General features: G+C 35.7%; 2 protein-coding genes and 1 long non-coding RNA gene across 6 annotated transcripts in view; 1 reads left to right on the top strand and 2 right to left on the bottom strand.

The window, feature by feature from the left end:
* Positions 1–124: 124 nt before the first annotated feature.
* On the bottom strand, positions 125–16,155 carry LOC143154018 (uncharacterized). Its single transcript, XR_012993960.1, has 2 exons — positions 9,172–16,155; positions 125–1,032 (listed from the first exon to the last, which is right to left on the bottom strand). It is a non-coding gene; the product is annotated as an uncharacterized LOC143154018 (long non-coding RNA).
* LOC143154016 (UNC93-like protein) lies at positions 5,371–16,824 on the top strand. Of its 3 annotated transcripts, none has more exons than XM_076325756.1 (8): positions 5,371–6,036; positions 11,523–11,887; positions 12,399–12,823; positions 12,903–13,108; positions 13,357–13,745; positions 13,823–13,955; positions 14,039–14,176; positions 14,449–16,824. In XM_076325756.1, the coding sequence occupies exons 2-8, from the start codon at positions 11,696–11,698 to the stop codon at positions 14,667–14,669; spliced, it is 1,704 nt and encodes a 567-aa protein (XP_076181871.1). In that variant the 5' UTR covers positions 5,371–6,036; positions 11,523–11,695; the 3' UTR covers positions 14,670–16,824. The 3 variants fall into 3 exon arrangements, with proteins under 3 accessions (XP_076181871.1, XP_076181872.1, XP_076181873.1); XM_076325757.1 differs by lacking the exon at positions 5,371–6,036 and adding an exon at positions 6,183–6,683; XM_076325758.1 differs by lacking the exon at positions 5,371–6,036 and adding an exon at positions 8,908–9,252.
* Positions 16,825–16,941: 117 nt separating this feature from the next.
* Positions 16,942–27,717, bottom strand: part of Slga (proline dehydrogenase slgA) — a 42,721-nt gene continuing 31,945 nt past the window's right edge. Inside the window, exons 3-12 of one of the 2 annotated variants that reach the window (XR_012993958.1) lie at positions 26,441–26,622; positions 23,532–23,596; positions 22,909–23,093; positions 22,484–22,658; positions 21,310–21,420; positions 21,092–21,223; positions 20,815–21,014; positions 20,638–20,726; positions 20,090–20,541; positions 16,942–19,960 (exon numbers count right to left, since the gene is read on the bottom strand). Coding sequence is in view for 1 of the 2 variants with exons in the window: in XM_076325755.1 (XP_076181870.1) it covers positions 20,336–20,541; positions 20,638–20,726; positions 20,815–21,014; positions 21,092–21,223; positions 21,310–21,420; positions 22,484–22,658; positions 22,909–23,093; positions 23,532–23,596; positions 26,441–26,622 (1,345 nt within the window). In the remaining variant the exon portion in view is untranslated. Of the gene's footprint in view, positions 20,542–20,637; positions 20,727–20,814; positions 21,015–21,091; positions 21,224–21,309; positions 21,421–22,483; positions 22,659–22,908; positions 23,094–23,531; positions 23,597–26,440; positions 26,623–27,717 lie in introns of both variants that reach the window. The other variant, XM_076325755.1, reaches the window with a different exon arrangement.

Consider the following 27,717-nt stretch of genomic DNA (forward strand, 5'->3'; position numbering starts at 1 on the left):
AACGGATCGTAGCGTATTGAATTAAAATAATTTTAATTTAAAATTGAAACAATTTTAATTCAATTACACGTCGAATTTTTGGGGAATAGAAATCTTTTAAATGAAAGAGTGACAGGGGCTGGAATACGATCGATACGTCAACAATAATGAAAGTTTGTATTAGAATTATAATTCGATGACGATCAAACTGATCGTATAAAATGAACAAATGTAATATAAATTTGATATAAATTGAAGATATAATCATCGACCAATTTTAATAAATGCTTAAGGTCTTGAATATTCGTGGAAGAATTTATTATTTTACCTTAAAATGTATTCCAGATATTCGTATTTCCTTAATGAATACAGCACAAGCCTTCGTTACTCGAATGCTCTACAATTGTATTACATGTAATACTGTTTTAATAATAGATTTTTTGCACTGAAAAAGAACAAGACAGGTTTGTATAAACTTGTAACTTATATTTTCTTATTTCCAAGTGAATACCTAGTTAATTTATGTTTGATCACCTCATTACCCACATATCTTTCCAGCAATTACTCAAACATATCATCTTCCATTTCAATGCAAACCTGCATTGCATTCGGCATACATTGGATGCATATCTGTGATTTCTGCCTTCAATTAAGCTTGCACAATCACCAGTGGTGGAGGAGTTCACCTCGAGACCGTACTTCGTATGCCCAGGGATACCAAAACCAGCGAAAAAAAATTATCTTTTTCGCAAATATTTTTTTTTATTTTTAACAACGTGTGTATTCGTATTATTACGAGTATTCTAACTAATAAAGCCACTAATTTAACCATATACGATATTTTGGTCCTCGATTGAAGTAACAGAATTTATTCGTGAGATTTAAACCGTGTGTAAACTCTTATTATTACAAATTAACAGTCCTTGGAGAATGACAATTAACTTCTCAGCGAGAGGAAACAGCTTGATATCCGAGACTGAGGCTAATGAACTTGCCTTTGAAAAGACATGTATGGTTGCACTCGTTGCACTCGTTGCACTCGTTGTATTGTCGCTGTAACATTGACACACATAAATACATTTCTCATGTCAGTTGTTTAACAACGTGATAGGTAATAAATAGTTTGTCGGCTCTCCTTGGATTATGTTACCGTGACAAAGCGATTTTAATAATACAACTTGAGCAGAATAGACACAAACTAACGGAGTCATTGTAACGTATACACATTAAATAATACAGCGTATTGTATACAAATTAATGTATAGAAAAAGCAACAAGCCTATGATCTCGTATAATATCTTATCATCGTTATGACCGGTAAGGTATAACTTCAAGTTCGATAAGACCTTTCAGAAATACCCTGTAGATATTTTTCTTGACTGATCCAATTAAAAAATATAAAAATCTTTCTTCTTTAGAACTGTTTGTTCTACTTAATAACATAATATTTAATATAAATCTTAATTGATCATCGAGAATAACTTGCTGCGCTTCATCCTCGGTTTGCTATAGTTAGATCATGATCAACCAGCCGGTAAAGGCTATCTCCCCACTATATTACTTGGCTCCATCTCTCTTTACAAATACTTAAAGACACGCGTTACCTGTCTCGCAAACACAAAGGCAAGGGTTGCATAGGGTAAAAGTAATAGGTTGCTCGATAAGTTTCGTCGTTCGATAAGAAATGGAGCCATGCCTGAAGTTTCATGTAGATCCGTCGACTCGTTCGTATATTTACAGTTGTTCGAACGTTGAAGTGTCGTAATATTTTTTTACAATGGAAAAAACGACAAAACTTATCGAACACCCTAATGAAAGACATAAATTCCAAAGACAGCGAAGACAATAGGAGCTCGTTGGAAGATTTGTAGGGTAATGGAAAATCAAAATTATATTTAATCGTAATACTATTTCGTGCAAGTTATTGAGCTTAGATACCTACGCCAATGCGTCGAACTCATCGTTCGGTATTGCTCTATCTCACACTAGCTCGATATGTTCTCCCTCGTGTGACAGACGTGTCGATGTGACCGATTCAGCCAATAACAATAATGCGTGCGAGTAGAGATGTCGCCATTACGCGTCAACCAATCAAGTCCCTAGCCAACTAGTCATCTCTGCACAGTACATGCCTTGTCAAACCTGAGTACTTCCGAAATACCAGATTATTTGAAATGACTTTATTTAAAAAATCTGAAATAAATTATTTCAAACAGTTACTTCTTATTTGCATTTGAAATCAAATTTACGCAGATCACTTCAATTTGAATTTTTTAATAATACTAATTGAAGATTTTCATCTTTCGAATCTTTCAATTTTAAGACACAACGATACTCTCTCCTCTCGTCTTCCCTGCCCTTAATCAATATCTTTTGTACAGTATTTCGTGTACTCTTTCTTCATGATCCAGCTATGGTAACCCTGACTGCAAATGTGGATCCACCTTTAAATATCTCACAGACAAACAAATTTCCAGTCCGTTGGAGATTTACAAAACACGAAGTATAGATATCCGGGTACAACTCTGCACGCTACCGCACCTTTTTAACGGAAATTGTAAGTGGCATTGAGGTGCTGAATCGAAAGGGAACTTTCGGAGGGGAACAATCGCTAAAAGTTAAGCGTGCGTGAACATTTTTTGATCGCTTTCGTCTATTTCCGTCTCCACGACGAGTTCACTTGTAATTGTTTCGCCGTTCTTATCGCATACACGGTGATCCAGAAAGACAGAAACGAAGTATTTAGACATTTAGATATACAACGCTCACGAAAATAGACAAAGAGTCTATAATTGATACAGTGTACGCGTACACCCTTAATAAAGACAAGGAAGTGGAAGATTTATTGCGGAAAGAAATTTTTTACAAACTACAATGTCAATTTGTCGATTAATTTTCGTCCCTTCGAATCGTACGAATAGTTTACCGTTAATTGACATTCCACTATTTCTATAACATTTCAAATTACATTCTACGTATTTAAGATCCTAAAAGTAGGATAAATTGTATCGATATTACTTGTGGTATATTTGAATCCGTCGCTAGTCGTCCTCAATAGAGTTAAAATAGAATTCTGGATGAGTAGTGAGGGTTATCCAAGCTGATTCTTTAATTAACTAGACTATAGGGTCACTGGCAGTCTTTTCGATAGGGTTTGTCCAGTAAACACTCGCTTATATGTTCACCTTCGTATGACCTGAATGAGCTATTCTTATAAAATCGTTATTTAATGTGCATAAAATCACAATGATGTTCCGATGTTTATCAGAACTCTTCTAGAACGACGTAAACAAATTGAATTATGATTTTATAAAAGGAGATCCTCGGATAATATGAAGGTCAACGTATCGTGGATGCTTCGATTCCAGATTATGTCAATTATGACACTGCGATGTTGAAAATGTAGCAAGAGTTAAATAGGACAATACGTACTTTCTTATATAGAGAACAATTGATGGAAAAAAAAAACGTTATTTAGTACACGAATACAAAAAAATATGCATAAAGATACGAACAAGGATGTAAGTGCATATTTACGAAATTAGGCGATTCGCATATTAACGTCCCGAAGTTGAAACTCATCGGTGGTATATTAACAGTGTTACATGGATACGTAGTTGAAAAAGTTTGGGAACCCCTGCTCCACTTCTCATAGGCAGTTACAGGAACTACCACTTCACCAACTCCGACAACAAATGATAACACAGCGATGCCTTCAGCTGGTTAACGATTGTCACCCTCTGACAATTGGAGGGTGAATTTATCGGAGGATCGGTGACAGTTATCGTTGCGAAGCACCCCACCATAGTGACGCTGTGCCACAACAATTTACGTATACAGAACTATCTGTCGAGCTATCACGTTTTCCCTCCATCATGGTATTACAAAATTATTCCTACCGAGCGATCCCTGGCGCGATCTACGACCGACCATCGACGATAATTCAATCGTTCGCGAGTCGTCGAAACAAAAAAAAAAAAAAGAAAAAACAATTTTTGTACATTCCTCGCAAGACTGCTTGAATTGGATCCATTCTCGCGACGAAAATCATGCCAAACACATGTTGCGTCGGAGCATTCAGAAATTGTCTACGTTTTTAAAGACTCGAGTATGGCTGAAAAATATTGACTGACTTCCTCCAAGAAAGCGTCCGGTTGTACTCTTAATAGCACTTGACGCATCGTAAGCCCACACACAGAGAAAAGACCCGTGGCAATGTTACAGAACAGTTTCCTCGAACAAAGAGCTCTCTGTGCCATCTTCTTTCATAATCTTCCCACAGGATTACTGCATTCGGTCCTGTAGGCGTTACATAATGAGGAAACTGCCCCAATTTTCATTGTTTTCAATATGCATCCACAACTACTGATCATATACAGCGTAGTAGCTCAGCCTTCAACAATACCCATAGAGAAATGACACGCGCGCATTTTCTTAATCATTCGAGCGAATATTCGACGACTGTACTGTCCGTCGGTGAGAAAAATGCAGACGAGTGTTTACATTCCCATTTCGGTTACAGTTCACTAGCTCTCAACACTCGTCTGCCTACGTATACATACGTGTGTATGAGATGCTTTCATCGATGTTACTAGAATAAACTAATAAAGTTTGACCAAACGATTCAGAAACGTTCCAAGAGTTTTTTGAATTTTTGTTTTGTCTTAAAATAAGTACCCGTTTTTATTCCAGCTTATCTTCGTCAAGGTCGATTTACGTAATTGTATTCAATAATTGCGTATGTATTATTTATTTCTTTTTCGACACCACGTATTCCTAAATTATTCGTCCTTTTTGTACTTCGTCTTGTATTATTTCCAAAAATATACAAGTATGACACAGTTTTTGTAATGAAATATACACAAAGAAGGACGTATATCCCAAGGATAGCATCTCCCTAATCCCAAGAAGCGAGAGCAACGAGCAGGATCTTCCCAAAGTAAAAAAAAAACAATGTAGCGTGTAGATGTTGTACCTTTTTTCCCGGAAAGAAGAAGCTTCCTAGATTTTTTTCAAAGATATAATAATATAAGGGAAAATAAAATAAAATATCATAATGTCGCGTGTTTCGCCCTTTTAAAAATAAAATTAGCTTTCGTAACGATTTTAGAAATACATATTTATGAGAGAATCGGTTCCATTCGAAGATCACGTTTCCGCGCGCGTGTCGCGGAAATAGTGATTAAATCGCTACGACACGATTAATCGTGTACGAAAACACGAAGATTCGCATACAATCGATATATATAATCGGTATTAACATTGTATACCACGCAAGCACTACCACCTCCCACCTTTCTACTGCGAGAATGTTCAGGTTGTCACGAACGGAATTTGTCCAGCGTCGAGAAGTGCTCCTCGTGTATTAACCTCTGACGAGAAAACGGACATTCGGTACCTTGTATCCGAATAATTAAAATCGGTGGAATTCGTGAAACTTTCCCGAGAGCCTCGCGAAATCTATTACCCACTCCATCGGGATCTCAATGCCTGAACCGTTAAGATCGTTTCACGCTCGGCCTCTTCCTATCTCTGTGAATCTCAACGTTCTAAAACAAACGCGAATTCCTCTCGCATTCATTCCGCTTGCGTGCGCTCAAGATTCGTAGAAATCGAGGAATGAGGATGCAGTACGCACTCTCCCTGTTATCGACCATATCAAGAGGAGTGGAACTAAGGGAGAACGAACGATGGCGAGCAAGGCCGAGTCCAACCGAGGGAAAAGTCGCGCTTCGTGTTGTACTTTCGTTGGGCCTGGGACGGACACCGCAACCTCTTTGTGTCTCTCGAAGACGTCTCGGCAGTTTGTTTTTAAACAATTCGGTTCGCCGGTGGGATTCATCGATTGCTCGAATGCACCCAGCATCCCGGCTGCAACAGTTCGGGGAAATCTCGTTTGGAATTCACGTAGAAATTCTCAGCCGAGCAACGCTCGAAGAACGCTGCTTTTTACGCTAATGAGGCAGAGAGGAGAAGATTGTGAATATCGTCGGTCCGGTGTGAACCGAACCATAGGAGCCCCATAATGATCGAAAATTCGAGAGCCGGCTTTCACTTGTAAGTGAGAAAAAATATTTAAATACGGAATCGCCGACATATCGGTTTTCCTGCCAATTCGCTGCGTGTGTCTGTTCGGTTGCTTCTGCGGTTTCCCGTTAAACGTGGTTATCGATCACTATAACGATACACGATGAAGATACAAGTGATCTAAATATATACACACGTATCGATACGTACATACATATACATGTGTATATATATATATATATAGATATGTATACGCGCGTGTGTGTACATACGATATATGTATGTATATATGGATGTATGTTTACCATATGTATTGGTGACAGTGACGCAGATGTATTCAACGATGTTTTGAAAGGGAAACATCGCACAAATGTTTCTCCGCGACTCCTTTGAACACTTGAAACTTTTCGACTTTGCAACTGTCGCGATCGTTCGCGTGTATTTCTCTATGGTGGAAAATTGAAAAATCAAAGTGCGCGTGTTTGTGTATGTGTCCCTGAAAGTAGTGTACCGTACGTTCAATCTTTCGTTATTGCGCGTAAAATGCCGATATTTAGTGTTCGGGTCTGTACGATCGTGATGATTCGACGATGATTCCGACAGCCCAGCTGTTACTTTGTTACCCTGCAAAGAACCATGGCAAATATTGGTCGATGGTACACCACAGCTGTCAACAAGTAAGCTTGTTCTCAAACCTCGTGCGAGTCGAAGACAGTTCAATTCTCGATAAAATGTCAATGTTCCTCAATTTGTTGTTTCAAATTAAATTCGATTAAAATTATATAACATGAGATACAACTATACGAAAATACTATTTAGGAACACCGTTTAATTCGGTGTTCTACACGCTGGACAAATGGTATTTAATATTTTCAATCAAATTTACGTAAAGCAACGCTCTATTCCATGCTTAGATAAATAAAATTACTATCTTCTGTTAAATGTTTTCTGTTCCTTAAACACGAAATAGAAAATAGTAAGGCATAGAATGTTTTGCTGAAAATACATTTGAATGATTACCAAGAGAAATATTATGAATTTCTAAATATAATATTCGGTTTGTTCGAAATGAATTGATATTGATATTGTAGTAGTACCGGAGACAAAAATGAACTAGAAAATTTACAGAATTTAGGGTTCACTTCTATCTCGTGGAATGTATACGATAAAAAGAACAATATACAGGAAATAAAAGAGAATCAGTTACCTACATCCAACGCAAACAAACTTGTTCACACTACTGCAAATGCAATAAATCGTACATAGGAGTGCCTATACTACTGATTAGTAGAATCGGATCGGTGATGCACAGTCGACCAATCGGAAGTTAGAACACGTTCGTTGCATCTATACAATGCAGTATATGCAAATATATTCTTATTTTACCGAGCATACAGTAAATATTCCATTTTGCATGTACGTTAAATATAATAGTGCAAAAACCTGTTGATGTATCTGTTATTTATTACATTAGTGATAAATGGGCGTTCGAAGGAAAAATTAAAAATTAGTATGATTTAAAGATCTGAATATTTACTCTAAGAAACGAGTTATTACGTATCTGGCGTCAATCCAACGCGTTAAATAGAGTACCGAACGAAAGATAAATTACAAGAATCGTGAAATCCTTCTAATACACAGAATCATCGATTGGTATTGCCATACGAAATATTTGATGAATTAATTGGACAGAAAAGTACCGTAACTTGAGCTATAATTATTCAGGTTTCGTTTCTACTTATACGAAGTATTCTTCCTACTATAATGACCTAAGAAACATAATTCGATTTACCAAATGTCTTCAAAGGAGAAATTGTACAGTTTAATAGGGTAGTGATAAAAAAAGAAAACTGTTCCTTATGAAAACAGTGGTATATAATCTAAGAATTGTTACTATTTTTTCAAATATTCCTACGAGTCTCGAACACATTCTGTTAACATTCCATTATATTTCAAGTGTCGTAGAGAGAACGAAACGTCATTTCTAGAAGGAATTGCGAATCGTATCGAGTGTATCATTAAGCAAAAATAACAGGACGTTGTCCACTTTCTATTTATCGATGGTATCACATTCCCCTAAAAACGTTCAGTCCATTGACCCACATGGGAGTCAGGGTTGTTTTAAGTTCGAGAAATATCGTACGTATGATCGAACTGGAAACTTTTCCGAAACTGAAAAACGTGGATCAATTCTTGGAATTCTGCGTACAAAAGTATCAAGGATGATGTGCGAACATTTAATATTTCGAGAGATATTCAAAATTTTTTAATAAAATACTAGGTTGCTCGATAAGTTTTATCGAACAGCCTATTATATTTAAAATCCGGTTTGAATAAGAATATCGAAATAAAAAACGTAAAAAAAACTATCAAAAGAATGTTCGTTTCGCGATCGTAAAATGTTTAAACGTTCACTTGAGTAAAACATACTTGTAATCGAAAATGCATGGTATTCGAATATTAAAATTAACGACTGTATCGTACATGTTCGCAAAAAATAATGGCATTAAAATAAAATTGTGCAAGGCTAACAGGGGAAGGTATTCCCCAATTTTCCATTCACCCTGTCTGTATACAACATAAGTTCCTAGGAAATCTTTCACTCATCTCGCTGCGTAGATTCACCCCCAGAATCATGGTTGTCTATTTCTGAATCACTCTGTACAAATTCTTCATAGTTGTATCTTACAATGATTACAATAATATCACCCTCGAAACTCGATTTTAACACGTTTCTATTATTCGATACAGAGTGGCCACTGAAAGCCTGAAGGGTTTGATTTTTAATCTGTTTTATTTGGTGGTCAATTAAAGAGATAAAGAAAAAAAGAATCCATTAATTATATTTCTGAGTAAAGAATTAAGGAAACACGTGCTCGAGAGGAAAGTTATTTTCATTTTATATCGTCTTTCACCGACCACGCTGCATTTCGTTAGCAACTGTTCGAACACTTTCGCGAGCAACTGTATATCACGGAACAAGTGCTCGAATTAAAATCGTTTCGGATTACGCAACGGTGTGCCAATCGTAGTATACCCGCCATTACTGGAATTTTCTACGAAGTGAACTCGTTTGGAGACGGAAGCTCGCGTTATAGATCGCATTTACAGCCGCGGACCAAAGTCGGATCCGTCGAACGAGGAGATTTGCATCGATTTACATACCCGATACAACTGACTGCCGATTGATGCGCCATCACGATTGGTCGAAATCCTTTCTGCGAACCGATATCAAGGCCACTGCCGGTACGTTCATTATACTAACAGTTCCTTCGCCGCGTGTTCTCGTTCAAGGTTTTGCAGGTGACTAGCGGATTTTTATCTTCGTTTTTTTTTTTTATTCTTCGCATAATTGGACGCGCGAGTGCACTCTTAGGATTGCCAATTAAATTATGCAAGACTCCCGTAGAGTAACGCTGAAAAAAAAAAAACGTTAAGAGCTGCTCGCCGTTTTGTAGCGGATACCTTCGGTTTTCGGTCTGAAGCGCGGAATGCCATTCGTGACGAACCTAATGGCTCCATTTTTTATTCGTAACGACAAAACTTATCGAGCAACCTATCATTGTCCCTCGCTAGCTCTATTCCCCAACCTTGTCCCATCTGATTACCATCTGTTCCTTTCATTGAAAAATTCTGGTCCTTGGAAGAGCTGAAAAGTCACCTGGATCTATTCTTCGTAAGCAAGGAACCTTTTTTTTTATGCAAGGTATTGTGCAGCTACCCGAAAGATGGGCCAAGGTCATCGGACAAAACGGTGCACATTCGACTCGATAAAGTTACAAGTTATTTTAAATAAAATCTTCGTATCGTACCAAGATATTAATGTTTGCTTTTCGATTGCGTTTCTCTTTTCATTGAAAAGTACAAATAAATATTCCCGACACGACTCACACACCGGTTTCCCATATTTAAGAATATCGTGAAAATTCAACCGTCTCCCATTAAGTCACACATTAAAGAATTTTGCATATATGTAAAACAATATCATTGTGTCGCTAAAAATAACAAATTTTTTTTATTTTCTTTTTTTTTACATCGGTGAACTTTCTTTAGACAATTAAACGGAATATGTATTTTTTTTTTTTTTTCTTTTTTTTTGAAAAACGTTTTAAGCGCCGGTCACTGGTGACCACCACAACGGTCAACGTATCGAAAAGTATTTTCACAATATCAACGAGAGTGTTACAAACGAGAATCTTAAAATGGTTTCGTGAATAAAATTCTAGGAGATTTAAATCGAGGGAATGTTAACCACGCAATTGGTCCTCCTCTGTCGATCGATCGATCGGTGTGCATAATTATTATTAACCTTAGCACGGTTAAGGTTGGGTCTGTTTCACATCTTCGTACTTCACACGTTGTGCAATAAAATCATCGTAGGATCGTTTAGAGATTAAATTTTCAAGTAAAGAAATATCAATACGGTAGTTCCTCGATTATACGACCAACCTTTTTCTCTTATTAGATCTAATAATCGAGGGACTGCACTGTGCCAAATTTTGTGTAGAAATTTAAATAAATTTACAAAACTTTAACGTACGGTGTGTCCAAAAATAATTATCGTCCTTATGACGATAGAAATAGAAAAATTTGTGTTAATTTAATTTTTTCTATTATATAAATATTGAAAATTTAGAGGTCCGATCTTCTGGGTGCACTGTTCAAATCTCGAATAGCTCACCTGAGAAATAATTGCTCGTATCACCGATCACGTTGTGCAAACAATCACACACCTCACCGATCGGAAATCGAAACGGGCCTGTGTTCGTGATACTCGTTGTAAGTCACCATCTGCTATGGAATTGAACAATTATAAAAAAAAAAAAAAAAAACAGACGCGTAAGGTGTTGTTCCAGACACCGTTTTTCCACACAATTGCTATAATAATAATCTTCTACGCGATTAACCTACGCTAAAACGACCGACCGATTTCCCACGTTTCTCAACTACGGCAACTTCTTTTTGCAAGAAACCGAATCAAGTTCGCTTGTTTACATACACATGGGAAGAGTGGTGAGTTTTTTTCTAGGCATTGACCTTTTTTTTTTTGTGTCTCGAGCTGAAGTTTATCCTTGCACGTACCGTCCTACGAGGAGAATAAACGAGATACAGCGAGACTCTGAGCGAGATAGACCAACAACGAAAGAGCACGATCTAGGTACTTGCGGTCCAACTCTCGTCCAACGTAGAAAAAACTCATCCACTAATGAAAATTTTTATTCTTATATTTATTTCTTATTTCCAAAGTGTGGAACACTTCACCTTGCGTTTAAGAAATAGAAAAGCACAAACTGAAAAACATATTCAGTGTCCTTCGAACAAATAAAGAAGCTCTCAGAGTATACAAATGGAGATCGTGCATGATGCGATACACGTACAAAGAATGTAATCTTGACGGACCAATTTTTTCGGTAATACCACGTTTCGAACGGGTAACGTAAATTAGGCGGGAAGACATGATTTTGTGTTCGTTGAAATACATTTTACACGCTTAAACAAGATTTCGTTTGTTGCAGGTACAGATAACCAGATGAACGAATGGAGAGTCGAAGAACACGTGAGTTACAACGATGGTAACGACCGCACATTCCCTTGGTAATGATTCCGATCAGAATCAGCAAGATGTTCGAACGACTGTAAGGGGAAATATCCAATAAAAGAAACAAGAAGGATAGCAAGAAACCTAATCATGGGTTCGCTGCCGAATCTTCACGAGTTGTCCAAGGACAAACTCGAGAGCCCTGCTTACAGACCAGCACCGATTGGTGGTCTAGGCCCTATTAGACTGCCAGCTCAGCCTCCACCGTTAGCACATACTCATAGACGCGCTAGAAGCAGTGGTCACCACCATACGTTGTGGGATAACGATGCTATGCTAGAAGTACGATGACAATCAGATAATCGAACAAGTAACGCGACTCGATACGATGCACAAATGCACACTTATATGTATCAGGTTGTTCGGAAAGTCGTTTCGGTTTTTTTTTTCTTTTTTGGTGAAAATGAAACACGATTTTTTTGGAGTGTGTAAACATTTTAGTAAATTATATATTCACCATTTTGGAAAACAAAATTACTTTCCGAACAACCCAATATGAGGATATCCTGGTAACGTAGTCGAGAAACAGTGACTGTAGTCGCTATTAATATTATAAGGGTTAATCAAAATTAATAAATTTTCCATTTTTAACTATTGTTCAACCGTCGAAAGACTAAAATTGAATTATAAAATACATAAAGCGTAAATCAAAGAAAACAAAGAACTAACCAGTGATGCTCACCGAGGAGTACACAATGTTTTAAGTATAGAACTACCGTAAAGAGCCGGATCGTTTGATAAAACATGATCAAACCTGGTCAAATATGCTCAAACCGAAAATTTTGTTTCGTAGCACATGGCAGCTTATTCGCCCATCTCCTGTCGTTCAACGAGAACATCTGCCTTATCTTGGCGTCGACGAGACTCAATGAATTCTTCGGCTGGAGCATCATCCGTGCGTCGTTTAATAGCGGCCGTGAGAGCAGCACCTTCCGGTCCTCGGCCACCGAAAAGGGCAATCTTGAGGCATTGCGCAGCTCTACTCTTAGGGCACGCAAGCTGCTCCGCCGCCACGTTACCGATGTTCCCACTACAGGCTGGTCTTGGTACCTTCAATCCTCATTTGGGACCGATGCTTCTCGCTCTTCTTTACGCAACCGCGACGATTACCAGTTGTTTTGCACCGATCCTCGTGCAGAGACTTGGAACAAATCTTGCGATAAGCACCAGTCACATGGCTACAACAGTTTTTGTCGGTGTACACCTTTATCCAAAATGGTAGGCAATTGTAAGAAATGTACTTAGAAAAAATGATAAAACGTATTTATAATCATATTTTATATTCTTGTTTTAACAGGTATATACTGTTGCCCAGTTATGCAATGTTGGGTGCTTGTGTTACACCAAGTTTCATAGCACGGGTTTCACATGTAAATGCTTCAGCAACTAGTCTAGCTCTAGTGTGCGTTGATCCTGAGGATCCTGATGAAACAAGACGGGAGTGCCTTCTAAGAAGACTTAATCGGGGAATCAGATTAGCAGAAGACATAGGTCTCGCATTGGGTATGAAAATTTTAATTTTAACACACTTTATTAGTTTTAAATAAAGCTAAAAATCATTAAACTTTACATGCATAATAAATCTATTCAACCATAATTTCATTTAATTACCAAAAATTAATATAATTCATATTATTTTAAGGAAGTAACGCTAATAATTTATCTAATTATTGTTATAGTACGTATAGTATGTTATTATTATCTTTATGGCATTCATAAAATTAAATACTGTTACAATTTGTTTCTTCTAGGTTGTCTAATCGCTGCCATACTTGTAAAACTAACAAATTCAATGCCTCTTAGTACAATGAACAATGAAATAAATGACATTTGTGGAGCAGAGTATTGTCCAGAAGAAATTTATCTTTATAATGGCACAATTAATATACCACTATCGTCTGGAACATCAAAAATATTGGTCAGCATATGGCTTGGTCTTGCTGTCTTAGGCTTAAGTATATCCTGTGCTTTTCTTGACTCTAGAATGAAGGAACCACAGAATGTAAATGAAAAACACAGTACCCAAAACATACTTGCATCTGTAAAATCTGCATTTCAAGATCCTAAGCTACAACTAGCTGCACCATTAACACTTTTTATTGGACTTGAACAGGGATTTATCTACGCTGATTTTATAGAAGTGAGTATCTAGAATTAAATCTATCTAAAATTCTACAGGGTAATAAACAATTAATGTTAATTAATGTTTTTTAAAAGGCATATGTAGTTTGTGCTCTGGGTGGAGCTGGCACGGTAACTCTCAGCTTTCTAAGTTTGGCATCTTTGCAAGCCCTTGCTGGTGTAACCCTCTCAATGTTGTTAAGGCACATTAAAAGATACTTTGTTGTAGGTGAGTAACTTTTAATAAACGTTTCAGTTTTAGTACAGTGAATTTTCAATTTTAATAAATAATCATTGCATTTTCTTTATAAGTTGTTGGATTTGTATTCCACGCATGTTTACTGCTGGTTTTGATCACATGGAGACCATCTGGCGATGATCCAGCACTTTTTCATGTTATATCTGCTGCCTGGGGAGTTTGCAATTCCATTTGGGAAACTCTAATATATAGTGAGTTGCATACACATTATTTATACTTAAAATAATCTTAATATTTTCACATATTTTTATACATTAATTGATCTACATTAGATAACAATGTCTTCATAAATGAAACGAAATCTTCTTTAAATAATTATAATATTTTCAATTTTCAATTTTCAATTTTCTTGCTAATTTAAAAAACTTATTATTTTCTTATTCTGTACTACTGATTCAAATACAGTCAATCAGCATTTTGATACCTTCTTTGATAAATAATAAAAAAATAATTTATTTTTTAGCATTAATATTGGGTTTGTATCCAAATTCTTGGCAAGGACCTTTATCAACATCTCTTTTCTGGAGATGGCTTGGTCTTGCTCTTACTCTTGGTTTGCATGGACTAGTCTGTACACGATTTCGTGTACTTGGCCTTGCCTGTGTGCTACTCTTGTCTGTGGTTCCTTATATATGGCTAGAAATCAGACTGGCTAAACGAGGTAAAAGCTTAGCACCATTGTGACTGGGAAAGCCAGCTACAAGTGATCATGGTTCAAGCATCAAGACAGAAGCTCGTTATAGAGATTGAGATAAATTCGTTCCATTCAGCTTAAAAACGACAAAGAGACATACTAGAAGTAGAAGACCTTTTGTGGAACACAGTACAATTACAACAAAGAGATGTACACGACGGAGAGCTTATAGTGTTGCTTTTGCTTGTAATGTTGATCGTAATCCAACCACAAAGAATATTCTACCACAGCCTTCCCCATCAACTGTAAATGAACGCAAAAAGAGTACTAAAGTTCATGGTAATACAGTTGTTCCTGTCTCTAAAGGCTAAACTTCTAAATTTTCAATATCTTTCATATTTAAATGTTAGACTGGGATGAAAGAATAATCTCAATTCTGAATTAATGAAACTTAATTGCACTCTTATTCCATTAATATTTTTGTCAAATAATCTTTAATGTCTAAATATTCATCTCAAAGTTTACATTCTAACTATCATAATAGATATTTAATAAATGTCCGATATAGATAGAGTTCCTTTTATTAACACTTTTTATCAAATTTTTTTTCCTTCCAGATTTATTTAAAAATAAGTAAACATCTTATTCAGAAAGAACAATGGAATTTGGATATGGCTATAAATTTATGGCTATTTGGATTTCCATTTTCTGCCAAAATGGAATTGATTAAAAACAAGAAATTGCTATAGATATTTTAAATGTTCTTACATATAACATCAAACAAAACTTGTGCTCTATTTTCTAGTTTTTGTTATAAAAATTTAAAAGATCCATATACCCAGTCTATTTTTTAAATATAATTTGCTTGGTCAAGTCTTTCTTCAAGTTGAATGGAACGAACATACGTGTGAGACCACAAAAAATTCTTCGTACAACAAAAAGTAAATGCTCTTGCGGGCCACTTCTTGTTCCGCTATAGTACGATCGATTTAATAAGTCGGTATCGTACAAGACTGAGCGATAGCAGAATATATATATTGTTAAAGATCGAACATACCAATCATAGTAGTACTTCTCTGACAAATCATATTAACTGACGTTCAAACGTCGAAATGTACCTGATGTCTTTCAAACCAAAGTAATTCTAATCGTGCGAGAAAAAGGAATCGGGAATCGCATCTGCCCTGTATTACAGAATCGAAATGAAATACTAGGTGTACAAGAATGGAATGCGGATTTTTTTCCAAGATAACACGTTATTTGCCACGAACCATTCATCGAGCCATTTCACCAGGTTTCAACAGCTCATATTAAACCACACCCTTCTGGTCCCACCAAACACACAGCATTGTCTACCCATGATTTTTTGCGTTTGGAATTTTTGAAATAAATCCACTTTTCACCCCCCATCTGACACTTATTGATGGCACAACAAAATGGCGTATATTTCAAATCTGTATATCACAAACAGCATTGGTGCGCCATCTGTTGTCTGTAATCCGCACTTCAAACTTGTACACCTGATACTATAAGACATTTAATATAAATATAGTCATAGTTTAATTATAATTATTACACAATCGATACCAAAGCTTATCATTCACGTGAAAAGGTGGTAAATATAAGCAAGCTACGAATTTATCATACAAATGATTCTTTTTAATTTTTTAAAGAAAATTCTTGTCGTTTTACATTAAGAGAAAAATTTGACACTACTCAATTTCGATGATAATACATCGTTAATATAAACGTCGATTTATAAATTTCAAAGGGAATCGAATAATTCATTAATCTAAGTCAATAATTAATTCTTAACGTTAAGGAAATGAATGTTATAAATTTTTGTTAAATGCGCAGCTTCTATTTTCTCTAGTATCTAAATGTCATTTATTACTTTTACAACTATATCTCAATGAATTGAAATTTAAGTACAACGCGTTATCAACTTCATCTTGTACTTAATAATCATAAAATAAGCAGAGTATTTAAAAACATCTGAAACTGATTGGTACTTATTTTATTTTTTAATACGTCATTTTCCAATACAATCCTTGCCATATCACAAGTATTCATTTAATGTTGCTTTCTGTAGAATTCTTATGTATAAAAGTTAACGTGCATCATTATATTAATAATGCAGCTGCATTTTATTATAGATTTTAAGACAAAGAAAATTGTAACTATATAAGAAACTTTAAATACAAATGAATACATGTTATCTTGGATAATGTTACAAAATAGAAAATCAACACGTTTCATGGTAATTTAGTGAATAGGTATTTATATAAAATATTTCCTGATTTATAAAAATCAATGAAAAACAAATAGCCAAACTATTTGTAAGTTTTACAAAAGGATTTTGAAATAAAAAGTCACCCTCCTTGTTGCTGTATAATTTTCGATATACGACTGATAATTTATATTAACTCATGATAATGCGTTCAAACCAAGATAACCAATGTAAAATTAATTCATGTGACAGTATCATATTTGTATGTATACCAATATATTTTGCAACTTTGAAATTGATATTATTGAGATCTATACAAGCAAAAGTATAAAAGGAACGCTTTAACCTTTTACGGTTAGGAGAAACCGTACGAAGACATATTTTCTTTGTAAATTGGCGGGCATCGTACAAGCACAAAACTATGACAACACTACTTTTATCTAGTAGACAAAATATTGTGCGGGCACTGCAGTTTATATTTATTGTTTATAGAGATTGTATATACCACAGTAATTTAATAATATGTCGGCCGTTTTACAAAGAAAACTTTATGCTCTCGTACGGTGTTTGTCGATCGCAAAGGGTCAAAAGTAGTCAATGACATGCAAAAGAAAATATTGTTAATTGTTGTAAACGCTAGGACAAGAAACACTACTTCCAATGAATCTTGAATCTTCAGCAATAAATTTGCTCATTCTGGTCTCACTGGGAAGAAATATTCCTAAACCACTGAGACGAGCTTACATGGTTAGAGTCAATTTCTTATTAAAAGGTGGAAGTAAATGTTTGTGTCCTAGTATATGAGTACGGATTTATAAATGGTATTGGAAAAGCATATATTAACTGTATTTCGTGAAAAATAAATATTATCTTATTTTATATTGATCGATGTTTCAATTAACTTTCATATCTTTTTTGACACATGTTTAATTTAAAAACATATTTTAATTTGAATCTAAGAAAAAGTAAATAGCAAAATATTATTATCGTCCTTTCTTCAATTATTAAATTACATTCATGTATCCCATACACAATAAATCAATATTATTAACATTTAGTGTTAAAAAGAATTTTGAACATATTGAACACCATTGTACTACTTTCATCATAAATATATTATTCACACACAGGCAAATAATTGTCATAAAATTCGAGCCAAGAAAGAGTATTCTGTATAAGTCTATTCTGGCAGTAAAATGCACGTTCGCAGTAATGAACGTTCTTTATAATCTTGTATTAACTCGTACACTTTTGCACGAATATAATCACTATATATTTATTTTCTACTAATTTGTATTTACTAATCTCGTGTCATTTTTTTTATAAATTTAACTTCATAGGTGATGACAAATGCAATCCATCATGGCATGTAGTTTATACTTATAGCGTATAAGTTTATAACATTATCTACCTAAATTATTGTCATCATCACGAGACGTGTAGAAGTTAATTAATGTATCGACATAATAGTCGAACACTAAATATAATAAGTAGAATTATACCTAAATCACTCACATTCAACATACCATTAGCCACATAAAAACATTTAGCTATAGCCTGTATAACTTCAACAATGCCCCTTTATTCATTGATTAAATTCCTTCTTAGGTTGCAAGTATAACATGATATTTAGAGAGTAACTTAATCTCAATAAAAATCACACCTTCACAAAACGACTGTTCTATAGAACAAAATACATACTTCTTTTGACAATTGCAAATACAAAGTACATACATATTCCGAATGTAATTACATCGTATAATAACACAGGAGATCATACAAAATTGTACGTTTATATATTATGTAAACAATAGGAGGTGTTTACAACACATGTAAATTGTATATTTATAGTTTAAAATATTAATTAATAAAAAAAGAAATCCTGCCGAACAAAGATGTTCTATTTTAATCTCTAAAAAATACTGACGAGAAAATATCGAAGTGTTATCCAACTGCGTGGAAATTATCTACCAAAGGTATGAATTATTTTCATTGCTAGTAGTAAAAGTAGCATTCTCAATGTATTATATTACATGTCAACAAATGAATAAAAGTGTTGAAATATTGCGCAAAAGAAGACAATTAATATTCAATTTGTACAAATGTTATTCAGATTTTCCTTTCGAACAATATGAATATATCAGCTAAGCAGAAGTACAGGATTTGTCGTACAATACGTAAAACTCTTACTTAAAACTTGAAAAGAATTTATTATTTATAAATTATAAAACTTCTTTGATAATTAATTTTCTTAAAATTAATTTTAATCCTTAAAAGGAAAAGTAGCCATATTAATTCATGGGGCGCATCATTTAAATAGCATTGTATATTTATGATTATTATTATCCGATAAGAAAAAGCAACTTTAGGCTGAAGCAACGTGAATTAAAAACTTATACAACGTGTCACAAGTATGTACTTTTTCAATTCCTAATTCGCAGTTTATCACTGTTTCAGCCCAAGATTACTTAACTTTCATTTTAACATGCGTAGTAATTGTACACAGACAAAAAATGACTCTTATATAATATTTCCATATAAGAAATTTAACGAAATGTTTCCAATCTCTCAAAGACTTTGTTCATTTATTAAAAATGTATAAGAGCCATTTTTTTCAATTATGTGCAAACATTTCCATTCGGACCAAATAGACTCTACTATGACTTGCATTCTCTAGTATTTGCCAATACTATCACTTTGGTTAAATCCGTTCTTGGTAACTACGCATAAAGCATGGAAATGGGCTGAATGTTCATTCCACACGAGTATATTTCACTTAATTAAATGCAGCTTACTATGGACATAACTTTATAATTGTCTATTTTCATATGGAAATTATATTTTTCAACAAAATACTAAAGAACGTATGTCAAAAAATATTTAAATATGTCCACTATAAATAATCGTGCACGTGCGCACAAAGAGATTCTTAAATAAAATATTAATAACACAACTAGTACGTTTCAGACAGGACTATATTTATTCCATCTTGGGTAGAATTTCATTTAGAATTTATGAATTGAATTTAATTTATCTCGTAAAACTTTGAAAACAAAAGTAATATGAGAGGTCGTCTTGAATGAGATTTCAATCATTTGGATACTTTTTGGTCTGTAAACAAATTTTAAATTATTAAAAATATGCATGTTCAATATTATATGTGAATTTAATATTGAATGTAGCATTTATTAACAAAGCATAAAATGTGCTTTTTGTTTATAAAAATCATAAGCGATTTACCGGATAGTTTTCTATAACGGACATAGGGAGCAATGAACATAGTTCTACCACATGGTGCGATATTGAGCAGTTTGCACTTGATAACGTCACACTGAGGCAACTTTGTGTAATGAATAACACTGCATATACTTCCATTCACACTCACGCGCGCGTTGCTCTGCGTACCACAAGAGTCTTTTAATAATTTACAATCACTACTTAAGTTTGATACTTAAAATCTGTCTGTGCAATGAAACAATCAGCTGCTCAGACGGGAGTGTAGTTTCCCTTCGGCTTGTAAAATATCTGCCCGCTCGTGAAGCGTCTAAAAATTTCAGATAATAAAAGACGTTTCTCTTTCTGGATTTTATTAAGAATGCCTCGGTTTTCTTGTGCACGCCGAGAAAGATACGGTAATACTTCTTTAACCGGGCCATAGGGAATATATTTATACGCGGAGTATCCAGATTGACCTGAAATTTACAGTAATATGATCATTCAAATCTTAGAACGTACACGATATTTTTCGCATTTTTCAATCACGTCGTTAAGTACACAAAATTTCATACCTAATGGGAATGTTATATAATCACACATTCCCAACAGTTGTCCGAAGCAGATTACTTTATCTTCTGGTGAGATTCCTATTTCCTTCATTCTAAATTAACATAAATATAATTTATCCTTTCAAATTAATTGAACAAGAAACAACCACTAACTTTACAAAAACATTCACCGTTACATACTTTTCAATCGCGAAGCGTACTGTATCCTCATTATGAGATGCGACCATAATTCCAATTTTTTTGGGATCCTCGCCTGCATCTTTGTACTGTTTCATCCGCCTCAAGCACTCCATAAGTGTCTTATGATAGCACTCAGTTGTAGCATCGAACGTAGGATTTGTTGGATCAGGATAACCCATGGCTGCCGCTCTTGCGCGCTCCTACATTGACGATCGGACTTTGTGATCGATTCAGAGTAAGTATAATACATAAAACTTAACTTAGAACGAAAAATTACCTGCTCAATGTAAGCGCCGCGAACAAGTTTAGCCCCGAAATAGAAATTTTGACGTTCAGCTTGTTCGAGATCCGTTTTCACCTCATTATAGGCTTCTTGTAAGTATGTCTGGTAGGTATTAAACACCACAGCCTATGGAGTAGACCATTGGGTTTCAGAAATCATTCACTGAAAATTTACTAAGTGATAATGTCGTATCTACGATAATGAAATATTACCTTATCTGTATTGTACTTGCGCATCATTTCCAACGTCAATCGTGAAATCGCAGGTTGGAAATACGTTTGCTCGGCATCTATCATTATACGCACGTTTAATTTATCGGCCACCTGAAACAGAAGTCAGCCATTCTGTCTCTGCTAACGAACTAAACGGTCATATTATATTAGATCTGCAATAAAGTTCTGTCTCTTTTATATATATAGTACAATGTTCGATCTGCTCGCAATAAACGGGTAAACCCCCTAATCGGTACGGGATTTTCCCTGGTTTATTGTTGCTCAAGAACGTATCCACGGAGATAAAGTGCACCCGTGTCACTGTGCACATTTATGCCAAAAATTGATGTAGAGATGCTTGGAGAACATTCCGTAACTGCCTGTACCATTATTAAATACCTGGAAAGCTATTTTCGGATGGATCGATTACTGGAGATGAAAAATTGATACAGGTAGGATAATACGTCGATAATACATCAAGGAAAACGGTTATTGCAAACTCGGGAAACCAACATTAATAGTAGACAGAAGTCTACTATTACTATACTGTCTATGGTGTGACAGAAGTGGTCCCATATACTATAAACTTTTACAAGAAAACGAAACCATTCGTTGTCAACAACTAAACGAGTTAAATACTGCGTTCAAGGATTGTAGATTTACAATCAGCGACAAAATTTGTTTTGCATCGTGACAAGAATCAACCACATGCAGCTATAAAGAAAATTTCAAGACTTGGATTAAGAAATAATTGATAGGATTGAGATAACAATTGCAACATTTTTTAAATGACAAGGGATTCTCAGAATTATGAGCAACCTCTGAATATTTTCAGTTAAAAGACATAGAGTTTTGTGCAAACGGGACAGATAAATTGCCAACGAAATGGTAAATTAGTCCTAGATACCAATGGACATTGCATCACTTCCATTATTTGTTCGTATTATAAAATGACAGAACTTTCCCGCAGATCTAATATTTTGCATCATGAAGGCACTGACAATGCAGTTGAAACTGTTAGAGGCTTCCAGTTGTAAGCCGTGTCCTTTTGAAAAGTGATTTCAATGTTTCGCTAGCATTGTAACTATGGTTCATCAGGGGTCCGAGAAAGCGCTAATACTGACACTGACAATGTCTAATATACTTCTTTTATTTTATTTTTATATATCCGTACCGCAACTATATTATTCAGACGTCTAATCATGTTCCTGAACATTTCTTCCTCCTTTGATGTAAGCTGTGTCATCAGCCTCACCATCTTTCCCGTTTTAATATCTGGTACTTGGAACGTTTCGCTGAGTTCATAATTTTCGTCCAGAATACCACTCCACGGGAACAAGTGAATAACACTGAAATCAGAAAAACTTGTTTATTGAGACGTTTCGGATCGGGTCGATATTCGGTAACTTTCCATTCACACTGTATGGGGTGACCATCAACGCTCCACGTTGTCGTTGGCATGGAATAACAAAAATATCAGGCAACCTGGGAATCCAACCCGGTAAACATGCGACCCACGTGACACGAGATGTGTTAACGGAAAAAAAAAAAAGGAGATGATGAGTGATGGGTTGTACAATGACGATTGGTATAAATTACCCCTCTTTGTCCGACTGAATTTTTTGAAGAAACTTTTGCACTGGGGCCGCATCTTTAATGTGTGCTTCTTCGAATTTTTTCATGAAATCGTCCGGTTTGGCATGGTGAGTCAAGACAGCACCTTCACCGCCAACAACATCAGACATATATTGTCGTGCGCGCATAATTACTTCGGATAATTGGAGCTGAAAACGATAAAGCGTACAATTACACAACCATTTGTACAAAGGCGTTAGTTAAGTGTAACTTTCCTTATTGGAAATGTTTCAATCTCGTTACGAAAAAAAGACGAAATCGATTCTGAGATTACTTCATCGATATACCCGAGTATTACAAACGTACGAATAAACAAGACGACTCGTGCAACTGAGACAGTTCGCAACCAAAGGTGCAACTGCATTTCACGGGTGCACTGTTGCATTTACAAGGAAAGTGAGTTGAAATGCTGTTCTATTTTCACTTAAATCGATCGTTATTACGAATATTGAAAATTGAACGTGTGCGCTCCGGTAATATAATTACGGAAACTTGAATCAGAAAAGAGATTACACCGTTAACGTCTATCGTTTAATTAAAAATTAAATGCATCGATAACAATGACACACGAAAAGAGATCGACTTACCAGAAGCTGCGGGCGGCCAAGAGCTGTTAATTTAATGGCGGTAAAACCGACACCCATCGAAGCACCTGTGGAAAGATACAAGAAGATTAAAAGAATATTTACGTCGATGAAACGAAGATTTACATCGATCCAGGAATAATTGATCTTCGAGGTAAGAACGTAGCAAAGGATCAAAGTACGTGGAGGGAATTGTTTGGCTTACCAGGATCGGGATCGACTTCAAAATTACTCGTAATTGGCAATGTAGGGAATTTCAGGTTCAGGGTTTTCATTTCATCTTCTGTAAAAGGGCATGACAATATCACTGTTCCATAGGTATACGTCAACGTATATTTCAACTTGCATACCGATTAAGAGAAAAATACACGGCGTTCGTCTCTGTAGCGTTTAAGAACCCAATACATCGTTCTCCGGTTGTATCGTACTCGTGTTCGAAACAATCCGTATCGTAACGAGACAGGATCGTGTACTAGTTCTTTTCAAAAGAAACGAATTCTATTGTTCGAACGAATTACTAATTTTTCCGGCTATCCAGAGCACCGTTATGTCACGTTATTTGGACGGTTAGCAGAAAACAAGATTCCCTAGGGGAGATATTTATAGATGGTACACTCGCGCGTTCTTGTCTTGCAAAATTTCAGGAGACTATCAGCTAAAAATTTTGTTCGGAACTGTCAAACTGCAAACGTAATAATCGCGATCGAGAATTCCCTTCGTATGTAATATACGAGGACGATAGAGGAAAGTAGAGATTTCTTGTTATCTTGGCTCGTGATTATTGCTCAGTTGCGAGGTGTCCCGTCGTTAGGCTTTAGATCATCGCAGGTTCTCTAGAGACGTGGTCGCTAAGCTAATTTTAATTTCAATCGACAGAACTGTTCGAAATTCGTAGCTGTGATTTTCTCCCAAGTGTCTAGTTTTGGTGCTGTTTTAGAATGTTCGAGAATACGATTCGTACGGTTCCCACACACACGCACACGTACACACACGCACACATACGTAGATACTAATCTTGGATACACGAGCTCCCATGCCCTGACAAAAATTCGGTTCCCATTAATACCGAATTAACTGTTACCCGGCTACGATTTACCACGTATAACCAAAACATTCGATTAATCGATCAACGTTTTTCCGTATTTATTGCCGCTCGATATCCAACGATCCTCTAAATCGTGTAATTTGAATAACAATGATTTGTAAAAGAGCGGCGAACTGTTACTCGTGATAAGCACTAATCTCGAGAATTAACAACGTTAGCTACACACGGAAAATTTATGAGACACGATCCTCAAAAATCATGGCCACGTGTGTTGTCCGAAAGAAATACTTGTTGATGCTAATAAACTCGTTGATTAATCATCGTTCAACATTTTCTGTCGTTCCGAAGCTTTCAAATGGAAATTTTTACGTTCGATGTTATACTGTTAGCCATATAGAGGGTGTTCAGAAATTTATGATATAAATTTATAATATAAATATTGAACACGTTTTGCACTCGTCGGAATAAACGATAGAATGTTTGCGAACATTGACTTTTTTTCGAGTAATGGAATAAAAATCTTTTTGTTCGTAAATTTACAGATTTGAACGTAACTAGCTAACAGGCTTTAGAAAACGAAAGCAAAAAAATTGTAATAAATAAAGGTTTGGAGATTGATTGGATTCGAAATATTTAGTGTTTCAGTTTGTAATAGTTTTTCACGCACAATATAGAATAACTGTTATCTCGAGAGTCGATGAATAGCCTTAGAGAAAATCTGTATAGAAATTACTTGGAATGCAAAATAAAAACTGACACGATTTCTTCGTAAAAATAATTTCGAAAAAATTTTAAACAAAATGACCGACTTTCTTGCGTTTAATACATAAAATCACCGGGTACTTTCTGCGAGATTATTTCAAAAAGAATTTATTCAAATAGAAAATAAGATAAGAAGTCATTTAGATAGGTTAATTAAATAGCGAAATAATTCAACAAAGAACTATTTGCGATTGTACAAATGTTTGAAAATAACATCTGATTAAATAAGATAGTGTATCAAATTGATGTGTTATATTTTCTCGTATACAAGAAAAAAAAAAATACAAGAAACTTACAAAATTAATAAAACAATTCAAAAATAAATATACTCTCTATTTAACGATGTATCATCAATAATAAATATCAACCATTCTGTGTGAAGTGCTATTTTACAAACTAAAAAGTAGATAGAATTTTTTTGTTTCTTCTTATAATTTCTATTTGAACCAGTTTATGTTATACTTTGGAAATTTCCTGTATATGCTTCCAGTCCATCTAAATGCAAACATCGCCACGCCGCTTCATACATATTCATGCAAACTCGACAAACAGTTTTCCTTTACTGCTCGACAATAATACTAAATATATTTTTCCATCGGTTTAAAGTATGAGATCACGTCTTCGTACCTCAGCGACCACTTTTCCAGAACGTATATATACGCTCTTGGTACCTCAGCGACTATTTTTCCAGGGCGTATATATACGCTCTCCGTACGTGAATTGTCATTCTTCGAGGGCGTATATATACGCTCTTCGTACCTCAGCGACCACTTTTCCAGAGCGTATATACACGCTCTCCGTACGTGAATGGTCATTCTTCGAGGGCGTAAATATACGCTCTTCGTACCTCAGCGACCACTTTCCCAGAGCGTATATACACGCTCTTTGTACATAAATGGTCATTCTTGGAGGGCGTATACACACGCCCGCCGGAGCGAAAGGGTTAAATACAAACGTGTATAACGCACACAGCGTACTTTACGGTGACCAAAGCATAAGCGAGAGTGACGGACGATTTTCGGTATGAGTGACTGTTATATAGTCGTTAGTGTGTATTGAGACGACCCAGCAAACGGTATCTTTTTATCTAGATAAACTAACTCACCTGCAACGGATTCGAGGCATCTAATAAATATGTCCATGTTACGTTCGCAGGATGCTTCGTTCAGATAGAAATACGTTCTCGCTGAAGATACTTTGTACCGCCGATCCGCGAACGTTTTCGCAACATGGTACTTCTTCAGAGGACCTTCCCTTTTCTCGTCCCCGGCTTCCGACACGGAAGCTCTGCAATCAACCATTATCCAAAAGTGTTATGACTTTTCATTTTCACGTGGACACTTCGCGATTTAAATCAATTCGTGCGATTTACCAGTGCAGCGCAAGAAGTGACGCTCGAGTTACGAGAGAAACGCATAAAAAATTATTTCATATATACAATAATTTCACAACAATCGCAATTCCCGATGTAGATACACTACCGCTAAAAACTTTCGATACACGTGTTAATAAGAACAAACTTAGAGTCAATACACAGATGTAACGGGTACTTTGAAATTGATTACAAACAGGAGGTATTTTCATTGGTGTTCAGGTTCATTTCCGTTTAATGTATCTCCAATATGTATTCGTGACTGAATTCGAAATTCGATTAAGGTGTTTTATCCCATCGTTACTCGCAGCCTTGCGACACGACCCTGAATTCGACTAATCCTCTCATGGCTGCACTTTTATGCTCTCGCATATGTATTTACAGATCGCACATTCATGCCACGTGCCACCAAGGGTCCGAAACCGTGCACGCGTTCTTTGAATCCCGTTCACTCTTCCAAGAGTCACGAATGTTACAATTTTTTCGTCAAACAATTTCTACAATTATCTCTGCTCGAACGATTATCGAACCTGGACAGTGTCACCGTCGTTGGATAAATAATTACGTCTACGATCCGTACTCGTCGTCACTCGTATCTGGTAATCGATACTCAAATGTAAACATACTCTCGATCCTTTGTCATTTTACTCGAAACGCTCATCGTTCGCGCTCGCAATCGCCCGATCCGTTTGCTCGAAAAGTTCGTTCACCCTCGCGTACGTCTCTCGAAATCCCTTGTCCTCCATTTGTCGATCTGTTTCCTAACAATTCCCATAAGTGTCCTTGACATATTAAACAACACTTTCTGCGTCACTCCGTAGACAATGGTAGGAAAGTTTCGGCGCGGTAATATCCGCCGGAAGTCATCGAACTCTCAAATAGCAACGTTCAAGTACCAATGAATTTAACCTTCGATTTACACGGTATTAAACTTGCATGTATTCGTTTTAACACGCTTGGAAAAATTGATACGCGTTCAGATCGAGTAATGGGATTTAATAGCTGAACGA

Source organism: Ptiloglossa arizonensis, chromosome 13 (genome assembly GCF_051014685.1).
Source record: "Ptiloglossa arizonensis isolate GNS036 chromosome 13, iyPtiAriz1_principal, whole genome shotgun sequence".
Lineage (NCBI taxonomy): Eukaryota > Metazoa > Arthropoda > Insecta > Hymenoptera > Colletidae > Ptiloglossa > Ptiloglossa arizonensis.

Bases quoted from the DNA above. Each gene is read 5' to 3' on its own strand.
- LOC143154016 (XM_076325756.1), top strand. From the start codon at position 11,696: ATGGGTTCGCTGCCGAATCTTCACGAGTTGTCCAAGGACAAACTCGAG. The intron at 11,888-12,398 runs GTACGATGACAA...TTTGTTTCGTAG, and splicing joins ATAACGATGCTATGCTAGAA to CACATGGCAGCTTATTCGCC. The intron at 14,177-14,448 runs GTGAGTTGCATA...TTTATTTTTTAG, and splicing joins TTGGGAAACTCTAATATATA to CATTAATATTGGGTTTGTAT.